We start from the raw sequence: 15,078 nt of genomic DNA on the forward strand, positions 1-15,078 counted from the left end.
TGGCTGCAGTCACCATCTGCAGTGATTTTGGAGCCCCCAAAAATAAAGTCTGACACTGTTTCCACTGTTTCCCCATCTATTTCCCATGAAGTGATGGGACCGGATGCCATGATCTTCGTTTTCTGAATGTTGAGCTTTAAGCCAACTTTTTCCCTCTCCACTTTCACTTTCATCAAGAGGCTTTTGAGTTCCTCTTCACTTTCTGCCATAAGGGTGGTGTCATCTGCGTATCCGAGGTTATTGATATTTCTCCCAGCAATCTTGATTCCAGCTTGGGTTGCTCTATTTACGATGACGCCCCAGGCCATATGTCTGCCTCCAAATGCTGACCTGTTTCTGTGCCACTTGGTAAGGTACAATTCCCATGATTGTTGACTAAATATTTGTGAAATCCTGGACAGCACATTCTAGCTTAACTGTTTGAGTGTTCCCATTAAAAATGTCAAAAGGTGGATAAGCTTGGTGGTATGTATGAACATGAGAATTTCATGCAGAATGGCCGGTTGCTCTGGGGGAGATGCTCTGGGAAGTCACTTGTTCTGAGAACCGCAGTTTACTCCTTATATACTCTATCTTTCTGTATGTTAAAATGTGGGGTAGAAAAACTTAACAAATCATTAATAATCATTATTACTTAAGTAAATTATCAATTACTCCAATTTGTTAAGATGCTGGCCCTGCAAAACACCATAATGCCGTTCTCCCATTAAACCTTCCCAGAGTTCTATGTGATAGTACAATAAGGAAGGGGACAGAGGATGCTCACCTGTGTGACACAGGTGAGGTGACGCACACACTGCCTGACAGCTGCTCACTGTGGCCAGACTCACAGCCACATTAATTTGGTTTTTAACAATTAGGCATTTTTACCTCTAATACTACTTCTCTCTCCAAAATAGGGACTATTGATCTGAACTTTAATTCACCCCAACAACTCAACATTGTCATGCTAAATAGTAAGTCTGGTAGATGTAAGTATACTGCTCTAGCTTTTATCAAAATCCTAGACACTCCAAGCTGTTGCTTATATACTCTCAGCTGTTTTCATCTAAACCAGCTTTGGCCTTTTTTCCTTGCAAAATCAAGCTATCAGTTTCCATTTTCCAGCTGTCAGTTTGTTTTCATCTGGAGAAGGCAATGGCACCCCACTCCAGTGCTCTTGCCTGGAAAATCCTATGGACAGAGGAGCCTGGTAGGCTGCAGTCCATGGGGTCTCGAAGAGTCAGACACGACTGAGCGACTTCACTTTCACTTTTCACTTTCATGCACTGGAGAAGGCAATGGCACCCCACTCCAGTGTTCTTGCCTGGAGAATCCCAGGAACGGGGGAGCCTGGTGGGCTATCGTCTATGGGGTCGCACAGAGTCAGACACGATTGAAGTGACTTAGCAGCAGCAGCAGCAGCAGCAGCTTTTTCTTTTACTCTCAAGACCTAAGACTTCATTTTAAACTATAGCAGGATGAGAAAATGAATACTTCTTTCTCCATTCATTCACCTGTTTAGTCAGTAATATCTGGGCACTTGGCCAAGAGCTCCTTATAAGAGATTCACCAGTGACCAAACACAGAGTGTGAGTGTCCACAGAGTGGTCTTTCAGGCAGTGAGTGACAGACGAATGAACAAGTAAATAAAAAGAAAGGAACATCTGTCACAAGGGCGCACATGAGTCAGAGTAAGGTTACATGGAGGAGGGGTCAGAGAAGGTGACCTCTGGACTAAGATCTAACCAAAAATGAATGCTTCTTCTAGGAGGAGGAGTTGGTGCTGAGGCCCTACTGAGGTGGTAATGGGCATGGTGTAAAGTGTGATGACAAAGAAATCTACTCCATGCCCTGAGTGGATGAAGAAAGAGCACATGATGGTCAGGAGGCACTGCACTCACTATAAAGGAGGTTAGGTTTCATTTTAGGTGGAATAGGAAGTCCTGGAAGGGCTTTGATCAGGAGACTGACTTGATCTGATGAATCAAGTACTACCTCCATTCAGTGCTCTTTATGGATGGCCTGGCCCTACGCTGGATGCAATAGAAACAGTGGCGAATACAACATCATCAAGAAGACTCTGGCCACTGGGAAGGGAAGAGAGAAGCCAGATCACCACATGGCCTCATGGGGAAACCACAGAGGGCACTGTTATTTTATCTGACGTCAGACGGGAAAAAGTTAAGTGGGCACAAGAGATGTGGGAGAATAGGAAGGGAAAAAAATCTGTATGTTCCAGATGGAAAACAGAACATATGTAAGGTTTTAGAGGGTTCACACTGACTTCTAGGCTATAGAGATTTTAATATGACTAGAACAGGAAAGAAAGGGGGAAGGAAGGAGGGAGGGAGAGAAAGAGATGATGGAGAACAGGGGTGGGGGTAAATGTCATAATAGCAAGAGAAGAAAATGGATAGATAAATGAGAGGCATGGGATGGAAGACAATAAGGAGGGGATCAATAGTTCAGCATTTCAAGACAGGTTCTAGAGATCTGCTATTCAACATCATGCTTGTAGTTCGCCTAACTATAGATTAGACCACGGCCAGTCTTTCGTGGTAAAATACATAACCTACCTTATTCTTGTTCAGAGCTGCACGTGTTAAGTTACACTAGATCTAAAAATGTTTGCTTCCATTTAAATTATTTTGAAATTTTCTCTGGATTTTTAATGTACTATGACATTTATAAAAGCAATGCAATTCTTACTACCTTTTATTAACTCTGAATTGAATAAAACTGGCTTAGTGTGTGTTTACTCTGCAATTTTCTCTCCCTTGGTGTTTGGGCAGCAGGGTTACTTTGTACTTACTGTTCATAACATACGCCTCACTCCCATAACATTGGCAAATTTTTACAACGGACACCCACTTGTTCACTGGATGCCCACAAAGCCATGAGAAGTGGGAAGTTTCAGAATCCAGGATACCTCTTTTGACAAAGTTCAGGCTGACAGAAACAATATTAGGGAAAATTCAGCAACTCTGATGTGTATTTTTGTTAATTCACATAAGTTCAGTGTCTCCTGATCCCATGGGAAAAGATCAAAACTTTGGAGAAAGATGAGAGTGACATGGGTTTCTAAGATCAGTTGATTTAGAAATAAATAGAAATGCATCTTAAACAGAGCCATGAAATTCAGTGGATTTCAGAACATCTTCATTATAAAACCAGAGAAAAACCATATCACTAATCTTCCTTCCCATTCCGGAGAGAGACCATAGGAGGTTCATTTTAAGGTCTGATGAATGGTTCAGAAGGCCTGAAGTAGATCAGGACAAGAATTTACTCATTTGAATGTTATATTTAAACTCCAGGCTCACCCAATTTGTCATGGTTTCTCTTTCCTTAAAGAAAAAATATTTCAGTTATTTCGTACATAACGCAGCAAAAGAAAATTCTCTCTAGACAGTAAACAATGCCTTTAAAAGACAAAAGCTTAATAGAACCTCAAGATCACTTGTTCAGGGATGATGTGTCATGGGCCGTGTCAAGCAAAATCACAGGAGATCTGTGAAACAGGACTATTCAGTCTGTCCAAGGCCAGTGTTTTTGCTATAACATTTACTTTTATTTCAAGACATCAAGATGCTCTCATTCCTCTTTTAAATTTCTGAAGTGAATTTTATCAAATACTGCTTTAATTAAAATTATCCAGTTTTGATTTTTTAGGAGGTCATCTAAATATTTGGAAACCAGAGTTAGCTGTCAATGGACTAAAAGTACATAACATAAAAATCCCAGGTGTCACCTTGTAGAAGCCCTTTCATTACCTGCAAGTAGCATTTCAGTGGCCATCAGGGAAACAGTCCACAGATGACAAGGTAAGAAAGAATCTGTTATTTCACTGTCATGAGAACTTCTCAGGAGGTAAATGGAGTTTTGGAGTGAAGAATGAAATATTCCAAAGGATTTGACACATTTTAGTCAGAATTACTGAACTAACAGGATGGAAGGCTAGCATCAATGTGTATGCACAATGCCAGTTATACACAGTTTATACAGGCCATAATCCCAATCCCTATTTCAAAAAGAACAAGAGAAAATGGCATCAAAGTTGCCATTCAGGGGATTGGACTGAACTAGACAGAGTAGTAAGGAATGTCAACCCTGGAATCAGATCATTTCATTCACAATCAAGTTCAGAATGTTCTGATTATATTCAAATGTAATTCATTTCATGCTTTTGTTTTGAACGTTTTGTGGATCTTCTATTGAAATGAAAGAAAAATTATTCAATGAGAATCCTCTCCCAGGTAGCTTATCTATTCATTCATTCATTTATCCATCCATCCATTCATTCATTCATACTTCTACTGAGCATCAACCTCATAGGTACTGGCCTAGTTGCCCAGTCTTTTCATTCTGGAAAACCAAGCAGATCTGTCCAACACAGGCCTGATTCCTTCCCACAGCTGTAGACACCCAGACTAGGCTGCTGGTTGGGCTGTTCCACCCACTGGAGATGCAATTATGGATCCAGAATGGGCACCTGACCTTGCAGAATCAAAGTCTACAGAAGACACACAGGGGAGGCACTGGGGACAGTGAGGATGACTCTTTCTTCCTTCCTTTTCAAGACTGTTTATTATGTTAGGGCCTTTCTGTGCAAACTTTAGAATCTCCTTGTCTATGTTTACAAAAACCTCGCTGAATCTGCACTAAACCACAAAACATTTGGGCTTCCCTGGTGGCTCAGCTGGTAAAGAATCTGCCTGCAATGAGGGAGACCTTGGTTTGATCCCTGGGTTGGCAAGATCCCCTGGAGAAGGGAAAGGATATGCACTCCAGTATTCTGGCCTGGAGAATTTCGTGGACTCTACAGTCCACGGGGTCGCAAAGAGTCAGACACAACTGAATGACTTTCACAAAACATTTACTGACCAATGTTTTGTTCAGTAAACTTAACTGACAATGTTAAGTTCACCATCTTAAGTGGGTCCAGTTTGTAGCATCACAAAACAATTAGATTACTAATATCAAAGATCACTGATCACAGATCACCATAACTTTGTAAAAACAGTACCAACACTTTCTTGATGCAGGGTTGCTAAAACTGCAATATTATGACAAAGTGCAACCAACTGAAGCAAAATAAAATGAGGTATACCTGTAATTGATTTCTGTTGTTGTTGTTTCGACACTCAGTTGTGTCCGACTCTTGCAGCCCACTGGGCTCCTCTGTCCATGGGACTTCCCAGGTAAGAATATTGGAGTGGATTGCCATTTCCTTCTCCAGGGGATTATCCCGTCCCAGAGATCAAACCTGGGTCTCCTGGCAGAATATTTTTGCTCTTTATTATTTCTTTCCTTCTGTTTGCTTTGGGTTTATTTTGCTCTCCTTTTTCTAGTTTCTTTCAGTAAAAGTTAAATTGTTATTGTGAGGCATTCCTCTTTAATGTAAGAATTCAATGCTATAAATTTCCCTCTGGATGCTCTTATAGCTTTGTCCCACACATTTTGATATTGTCTTTTCATTTTCATTCAGCTTTATATTTTAAAAATCACCTCCAAGATGTTCTCTGTGACCCATGAATTATTTAGCAGTATATTGTTTAATTTAGAAATGTTTATAGAGATTTTTCTGATGTCTTTATGCTAATGATTTCTAATTTGATTCCATTATAATCATAAAAAATACTCTGCATCATTTTAACTCTTTTACAGTTGCTGAGGTTTGTATTATGACCCAAGGTCTATCATTTCTCTTACTTTTTTGGCTGTGTGGCATGTGGGATCCTAGTTCCCCAACCAGGGATTGAACCCAGGCCCCCAGCAGTGGAAGCGCAGAGTCTTTTACCTTTTGAGTTTTGGCCATGGCCCATGGCATGTAAGATCTTAGTTCCCTGACAGGGGTTGAACCCGCACTCCCTGCACTGGAAGCATGGAGTCTTAACCCCTGAATTGTCAGGAAAGTCCCAGAAGCCCAGAGTCTTAACTGTGGCAGTGTGTTCTAAGTCACTTCAGTTGTGTCCGACTCTTTGCTACCCTATGGGCTCTAGCCCACCAAGGTCCTCTGTCCACAGGATTCTCCAAGCAAGAATACTGGAGTAGGTTGTCATTTCCTTCTACAAAGGACAAATGGACCATGAGGGAATTCTCAGGATCTCTTTTATCTTGGCTAATGTTCAGTGCTTATTTGAAAGGATACACATTGGACTGTTGTTGGGTAAAGGATGCAATGAATGGTAGCTAGATCTTATAGATTGATAGTGTTGCTCAGTTCCTCCATATCCCTGATGATTTTCAGTTTAATAGTCTAGTAATTCACAAATGTGAAGTGTACAAGTCCCCAATTATAACTGTAAGTTTTTCTATTTCTACTCTCAACACTTAATTTTTGCTTCATGTGTTTTGAAACTCCATAGTTTGGTCCAAACATACGTAAAATTATTCTTTCTTCCTGGTGGATTGACACTTATCATTATATACTGCCCTTCTTTGTCTCTAGTATTTTTCTTTGCTCTGAAGATGACTTTACTTGATATTAATATAACCACTTATATTTCTTTCAAAGCTTGCATACTGTATCTTTTCCCATCATTTTACTTATAACAAGTAAAATGTATTAGAAACAAATTTCTTGTAGTAAGCATATGGTTGGCTCGTATTTTTTCAGATCTACTTGGCCAATCTCTATCTTTTAATTGGTGTGCCTAGACCATTCACATTGGAGAAAGAAATGGCAACCCACTCCAGTGTTCTTGCCTGGAGAATCCCAGGGACGGGGGAGCCTGATGGGCTGCCGTCTATGGGGTCGCACAGAGTCGGACACGACTGAAGTGACTTAGCAGCTTAGCAACAGACCATTCATGTTTAAAATAACCAGTGATATGTTAGAGATTGAGTCTTCCTTTTTATCTTTTTTACCTGCCCATTTTTTCTTAATTTCTCATCTCTAATTTTCTTTTCTTACATTTTTCTGAGCTACTTTTTTTAAGAAAAATAACTAGCATTTTGAGATATAAATATAAACCTTTTGATTTTCCTAAAAGAAGCAGCTCACTTTTGCAATACAAAATACAACATAACAATATTTGTGCAAGGGATATGTTAAGATTAGAATACCATCTTCTGAATTTCACCAAAGCATGAGAAATTTGACAGGTCAATATTCACATCCAGTTTCTTGCCCCCTGAAAATGCAATTTATTTATTTATTAATTTTTAATTACTTTTTAAGTATTCCTCATTTTATTGTTTTCACAATGGTTGCTCTAGGTACTATAATATAAAAATGCAATTTATCACATTTTATTGATATCAGCATTTACTACTTCCAGTGAAATGTAGAAATCTTATTTCTAATTAGGTTCCTTTACCTTCCACACTTGCAAAAATAACTGTCTTAAGAATTTCCTCAACAGATTTTGGGCACCACATCAGATGAAGCTATAATTCTTGTTTCAACTATCAAATATGATTTGAGAATCTTGGAAGGTGTGGAGAAAGGCAACCCTCTCACACTGTTCGTGGGAATGTAAACTGGAACAGCCACTATAAATAACAGTACGGAGGTTTCTCAAAAACTAACAACTGAGTTGCCATACGATCCAGCAATCCTACCCCTGGACACATATCCAGATCAAAGTATAATTTGAAAAGATACATGCACCCTTTGTTCGTAGCAAGACTGTTTACAATAGCCAAGACAGGGAAACAACCTAAATGTCCATTGACAGATGAATGGATGAAGAAGATGTGATACACACACACAAAACAGCTATTCGCCGTTAAAAATAATGAAATAATGGCGTTTACAGCAACATGGATGGCCCTAGAGATTGTCATACTAAGCAAAGTAAGTCAGAAAGAGAAAGACAGGGGCTTTCCTGGTGGTCCAGTGGTTAAGAATCTGCCTGCTGAGGCAGGGGACATAGGTTTTGATCCCTGGTCCAGGAAGATCTCACATGCCACAGGGCAACTACTGAGCCTGTGTGCCTAGAGCCTGTGCTCTGCAACAAGAGAACCCACCGCAATGAGAAGCTCACACATCACAACGAAGAGCAGCCCCCCTCGCAGCAACCAGAGAAAGCAACAAAGACCCAGTGCAGCCTAAATAAATAAATAAAATTTAAAAAAGAAAGACAAAGACAAATGCCATGCGATATCATTTGTGAAATCTATAATACAATACAAATGAACTTATCTACAAAAGAAAAACAGGCTTACAGACTTAGAGAACAGATTTGTAGTTATCAAAGGAGAGGGGGATGGGGGAGGGAAGGATTGGGAGTGTGGGATTAGTAGATGCAAACTATTATATATAGGATGGATAAATAGCAAAGTCCTACTGTATAGCACAGGGAACTATAATTCAAAAATCCTGTGAGTAAACTATAATGGAAAAGTTTTCATATATATATATATATATATACACACACACACATATATATGTATGTGTGTATAACTAAGTCACTTTGCTGTACAGCAGAAATTAAAACAACATTGTAAATCAACTATTGTTATTGTTGTTTACTTGCTAAGTCATATCTAACTCTTTTGTGACCACATAGACTGTAGCCCACCTGAATCCTCTCTCCATGGGATTTCCCAGGCAAGAATACTGGCCATTTCCTTCAACAGGGGATCTTCCCAAATCAGGGATCCTGAACCCACATCTCCTACTTGACAGGTGGATTCTTTACTACAGAGCCACCAGGGAACTTCAATAAAAAAATTTTTTTAAATCTCCTGAGAAGTAAGATACTATATTATACTTACTCCTATATTTAACCAATTCTTTCCTTTCTGAAGTTTCAAGCTTTTTTTCTGTTATTTCCTTTCTGCTTGGAGAAATTCTCTAATCTCTAATGGCAGTTTTGCTGGCAAGAAAATTCTCATAGTTTTCCTTCATCTGAACATGTCTTTATTCCTCCATTCATGAACAATTTTTTCACTGAATACAGAATACTGGTGGACAGTGCACTTCTTTCAATATTTGAAAAATGCTATGGCAATTCCCTCCGGTCTCCATGATTTCATATGAAAAATCTGCTGTTATTCAAATTGGTAATTTAAATAATATGTCCTTTCTTTCTGGCGGATTTCGCTTTTTTCCCCTTATGTAGGATCCCTGGATGGGGAAGATCTTCTGGAGAAGGAAATGGTAATACACTTCAGTATTCTTGCCTGAAAAATTCCATGGACAGCAGAGCCTGGTGGGCTACAGTCCATGGGGTCACAAAGAGACACGACTGAGGTGACTTGAGAGAAAAACATCTATTTCTGCTTTATAGACTATGCCAAAGCCTTTGACTGTGTGGATCACAACAAACTGTGGCAAATGCTTCAAGACATGGGAATACCAGACCACCTAACCTGCCTCCTGAGAAATCTGTATACAGGTCAAGAAGCAACAGTTAGAACTGGACATGGAACAACAGACTAGTTCCAAATAGGGAAAGGAGCACATCAAGGCTGTATATTGTCACCCTGCTTATTTAACTTCTATGCAGAGTACATCATGAGAAATGCTGGGCTGGATGAAGCACAAGCTGGAATCAAGATTTCCAGGAGAAATATCAATAACCTCAGAGATGTAGATGACACCACCCTTATGGCAGAAAGCGAAGAAGATTTAAACAGCCTCTTGATGAAAGTGAAAGAGGAGAGTAAAAAGTTGGCTTAAAGCTTAAGATCATGGCATCTGGTCTCATCATTTCATGGCAAATAGATGGGGAAACAGTAGAAACAGTGACAGACTTTATTTTCTTGGGCTCCAAAATCACTGCAGGTGGTGACTGCAGCCATGAAATTAAAAGACACTTGCTCCTTGGAAGTGAAGTTATGACCAACCTAGACAGCTTATTAAAAAACAGAGACATTACTTTGCCAACAGAAGTCTATCTAGTCAAAGCTATGGTTTTTCCAGTAGTCATGTATGGATGTGAGAGCTGGACCATAAAGAAAGCTGAGCACCAAAGAATTGATGCTTTTGAACTGTGGTGTTGGCGAAGACTCTTGAGAGTCGCTTGGACTGCAAGGATATCCAACCAGTTGAACCTAAAGGAAATCAGTTCTGAATATTCATTGGAAGGACTGATGCTGAAGCTGAAACTCCAATACTTTGGCCACTTGATGCGAAGAACTGGTATTGTAAGTAGGTAGCAGGCAAAATGGCAACAATTGAGTTAGTAGATCTATCTCCTTATTTTCTCCCAATACCCGTCTGTGAAGTTTATACTGTTACATAATCATTTCCAAGTGTCATGAATCTCTTTAGCTTGAAGAGCTACTTATCAAAATGTAAATAACTCTTGTGAAGGAATGGATCTTAACTATATGTTTGATATACTTTAATTAACAATTAATTAAATACATGGAAATCAGTCCTGAATATTCATTGGAAGGACTGCTGCTGAAGCTGAAACTCCAATACTTTGGCCACCTGATGTGAAGAACTGACTCATTGGAAAAGATCCTGATGCTGGAAAAGATTGAAGGTGGGAGGAGAAGGAGATGGTTGGATGGCATCACCGATGCGATGGACATGAGTTTGAATAAGCCCCAGGAGTTGGTGATGGACAGGGAGGTCTGGTGTGCTGCAGTCCATGGGGTCGCAAAGAGTCAGACAAGACTGAGCGACCAAACTGCACTGAACTGAGGTGACTTCACACACACACACACACACACACACATGATTATATTTAATTATACTGTCTTCCCATGCATTTAGTTGGATTCATCCAATTTGTAATTTGCTCAGCCTCTTGAACATGCACTAATTTGGGGAAGTTTTCAGCCAATATTGTTTTATAAATATCTATCCAGTCTCACTCTCTCATCTCCTGAGATGTTTATGACATGAATGCTAGCCCTCTGCTGTCTCATGTGTCCCTTAGACTCTTGTCATTTCATTCCAATCTCTTTTCTCTCTGTTGCACAGGCTGGATAATTTCTATTGATCTATCCTGAAGTTTACTGATTCTATCTTCTGTCATCTCCAATTGAGCTGATCCAGTGAGCTTTTTATTTTGGTGACTGTATTTTTCAGTTCTATAATTTCCATTTGGCTCTTTTTTATAATTTATATTTCTTTTTGAGACTTTATATTGTTTACATTTATTTCAAGAGAATTCCTAACTGCTTTAAAGCATTATTTTTTAAATTTAAATTTCAACATCTGATTCTTATTAATACTGGCTTCTGTTTGTGTGATTTTTGTCAGTACCTGTTTTGGGCACAGGCAGGAAACTCCTGCAGTTCTCTATTTGGGGTACATGGGAATCAATAAGAAACCCAGGGAACTTGTCTTCATGTCTTTAAGACTGGGAGTTCACCTTTTTTCTACCTTGCATGTCTTCCTATATGCATTGGTGGTGTTATTGCCATGGTTTTTCAGTTGCAAGGGGAGGGATCTGATTAAAATATGGCTACTCTATACCGGCAGAATCAAAAGTCTGGGTTAATTTTAATAAAAACTACTTCAAATGTCAACATTCAAAAGTTTAAAGGCAATTTTAAGTGAAGTTCTTTTCTCACATTCTCTAATAATTTTTTCATTCATAAGACTTCATATCTCCAAACATCACACTGCCTGTGTACATCTAGGAATCCACCTGAAGGAAGCATTTTAAGCATCTTTTCTATTTATTGTTGCAAGCACCATCACTGGACACCTTCTTAAGACTCTGGAAGAAATTCCAATGCTACAAAATTGGTAAGCGGGTGAACTCTAGACCCAGGTAATGGCCAACAAAAGAGAAAGTCCCTAGAGAAATTTGGCTGTAAGTTTATTTTTTCCTACCTTACCCTAAAAAATTACCATAAACAAACAGTCCCTGGATACACTTGTTCTTTGAACTACAAGGTACTTCCTTCTCTTTCCTAAAAGCAAAGCTTATTATAGTGTGCTTCTCCCTCAGACTGAAGGTTGTATATTAACTCTGGTATAACTTCTCCTCTCACTCTGTGCTTCAGTTGTACTGAATTTCTCCCAATCCTCTAGGCTCACTCCCTCAGCGATGCCCACACTTCTACTCCCTGCATCTAGCATAGTACCAATGGCACTCCCTCCCCATCTGGGCCAGCGGTTCTTCCTAGCACACGCATAGAACGTCACAGAGTGCCACCTTGCCCACTGCCTAAGCCATACTTACTCTCTAGGGGAGGAGCATTATTTTATTGTACCCACATAGCATGTACAACCAAATAAAGTGAGTGATGGCAGTGTTGAGTCCCAGGAGGTATGATATTTTTGCAGCCACAGCTACACTTTCAACCTAAATTGTCACCTGGCCCTGTGGAGGTAACTGGAGATGGCTGTGATGGTGGCACTGACATATTTAAAGGTGGCCAAAGGAAAACAGATTTTCAGAGAAATGTATCTTGGAAATTTTCCAAGAATGCTCTAATTGTAAAGGAAACTTTTATTCAATTAACATACCTTTATTTTGTTTCAGACAATATATTTATGGAGCAGGCAATTCTCAGAGCATTAAGGATACAATCAAGAGTAACATAGTCCCTATCCTTGTAAAGCTTACCTTCTAATCCAGGAAGTTACCCCAATATTTCCCAACAGTTACTTAATCACTTTTACTAAGTGCAAGAAGAGATGTAGCAAGTGGGTTCAATTTTCTTTGAAATCTCATCAAGAGCTGTATGCTTTCATTGGTGTCAATATGGGTGAAAATCACAACACAGGTTGTGCTTAGAGCAAAAGAAAGAGAAAATCAATGTGAATGCTTCATAACCAGTGAGCATAACTCAATATATTTCACTGCTATGATTTTACTTAGGTCTCTTCATAAATGTTCTACACACTTGGGTTCCAAGGCCCTCAGTGAAAGGGCAGTACATTTGATGAGTTTCTAAAATCTAGGACAGAACTATTGCAAGTGATCACTGTGAGGGAGGTGGGTGTGCCAGGCACCTGCCCAGCAGCAGGCCTTACCTCTTTGTTTGTCCTGTCAGCTTGCACCAATGTCCCATTCAGGCAAGGTTCCACGTAGTGAAGCTCCTCATTATACTGCAAAGGGAAGAAACAGTCAAAAGTAAACAATTAAGCATACGAAGGGTACTCAATAATTTAAAGATAACACATACAAACAAAAAAGCAGCATGATCACAGGCTGAATTCCTTTCTGTAAGGTGACTTTATCAGTTGGTGGTCCTATTTAAAAAATTGTGTTTAAGTGCAAAGACAGACTTTATTCATTTCTTGTTTGAGTGGGGAACTTGTAGAGCACATGTTGGTGGGTGACACTGACCAGAGTGTACACAGTTAACTGATAATACTTCAGGGGTGACTCCAAACACAGGGCTTCCCGGGGTATGGCTGACAGCACGTGGTCCAGCTGAGATCTAAATAGTGTTCCAGACTTGGGTGGATATGACTAGCTCCTGCCTTTGGTTTCATGGAGCCAAGGAACCCATATGCAGGTCACGTATGAGTGACGACAGAAGGTTGGAAAGCAGAGATCTTGATGTTCCCCTACAGGAGGCTTTGCGGTATTAGTCAGCGCAGTATACACGTGTAGTGACACCACTGTCCACATGAACCAATGCCAGGCATCATTTTTGATTCCAGAATACCCAGATAATAAAGCTTTGTTTTTGTCCAAAGCTCGAAACTAGGAAGAAAACATTTGAGTGTTCTTATTTTAATTTTTCTCATCAAGCATGGTACTCTGCACTGGAGCTAGACTGGAACATTTCAAAACACAAATCTAATCATACCCTCTCTTGTCAATGCAATTCAGAGCCCCCCTTGGCTCTGCAGAGGAACATTCCTAGGGCTCGGCAGGGCCCTGGACACTTGGCCCCATTAACCTTTCTATCGTCTTCACCATTAGCCCTCCCCATAAACTCAGCACTGCTGTCACTTCAGTCGTGTCCGACTCTGTGCAACCCCATAGACGGCAGCCCACCAGGCTCCCCCATCCCTGGGATTCTCCAGGCAAGAACACTGGAGTGGGTTGCCATTTCCTTCGCCAGTACGTGAAAGTGAAGTTTCTCAGTCGTGTCTGACTCTTAGTGACCCCATGGACTACAGCCCACCAGCCTCCTCTGTCCATGGGATTTTCCAGGCAAGAGTACCGGAGTGGGGTGCCATTGCCTTCTCCACATAAACTCAGCACTGGTCAGCCCTAATTCCCTTCCTGTCCTCTGAGATGACCCATCTTTACCTTCAGGCCTTCCACCACTGGGCCTCCTGCCTGAAGTTCTCCTTTGGCATCTCCCAAATGGTGCCTATTCATCCTCTGGGCCACCTCATTCTTACTTCCTCTGGGAAGTACCCTCTGTTGACTGATTTGGTCTAAGGTGATGATATGCCCATTCCTAAAGTTTAATTTCTTTTATTTTTGAAGCATAATTATTCTTAGTCAATCACAGGTATTTGGTCCCCCTCTGTTGGATACAGAACTTCATAACATGTCTTGCAACTGGGAGTGATCAATTAATCAAATCCTAGCCAATAAAACACAAGAGGTAAGTTTTCTGGGCAGTTTCCATAAACTTTTTTTTCTTTCCACTAAAGGAAAACTCAGAATTCTATATCCACTGCCTTCTTTCCCTCTTGGGATGCTACTGTGGAGCTGCAGCAGCTATTTTGTAACCATGAGGTTGCAAAGGTTGACAAGGTTAAAAATGGACAGCAAGGCCCAAGAAGACAGAGCAGGAAGACAGATCCAGTGTGGGTCCTTGTTACACTGCTGAACCACTGTACCAAACTGCAGTTGCTCTCCTTGAGGCCTCTCCATGAGATTCTGAGATATCTATATAATGAAGCAACTTTCATTCAGTTCTGTAACTTACAGCCCAAAACTTTTCAACTATGTTTTCCAGGTAAAACTTTATATTTCCAGGTAAAACTTTTCTAGGTAAAACTTTATATTTTGCCTGAAACACATTCACATATTGATTCTTGAGTTCAGTTCAGTCACTTAGTCGTGTCCGACTCTTTGCGACCCCATGAATTGCAGCACGCCAGGCCTCCCTGTTTATCACCAACTCCCGGAGTTCACTCAAACTCATGTGCATCGTGTCAGTGATGCCATCCAGCCATCTCATCCTCTGTCGTCCCCTTCTCTTCCTGCCCTCAATCCCTCCCAGCATCAAAGTCTTTTCCAATGAGTCAACTCTATGCAT

At 40.3% G+C, this 15,078-nt stretch overlaps 1 protein-coding gene across 1 annotated transcript in view; it reads right to left on the reverse strand.

Moving 5' to 3' along the window:
- The window catches only part of CACNA2D3 (calcium channel, voltage-dependent, alpha 2/delta subunit 3), a 904,008-nt gene that overhangs the window by 413,615 nt on the left and 475,315 nt on the right, over window positions 1-15,078 (reverse strand). Inside the window, exon 9 of the mRNA XM_010851933.1 lies at window positions 12,881-12,955. Coding sequence (XP_010850235.1) covers window positions 12,881-12,955 — 75 coding nt within the window. The remainder of the gene's footprint in view (window positions 1-12,880; window positions 12,956-15,078) is intronic.

The sequence above is a fragment of the Bison bison genome, unplaced genomic scaffold (assembly GCF_000754665.1).
Source record: "Bison bison bison isolate TAMUID 2011002044 unplaced genomic scaffold, Bison_UMD1.0 scf7180017864304, whole genome shotgun sequence".
In the NCBI taxonomy this organism is placed as follows: Eukaryota; Metazoa; Chordata; class Mammalia; order Artiodactyla; family Bovidae; genus Bison; species Bison bison.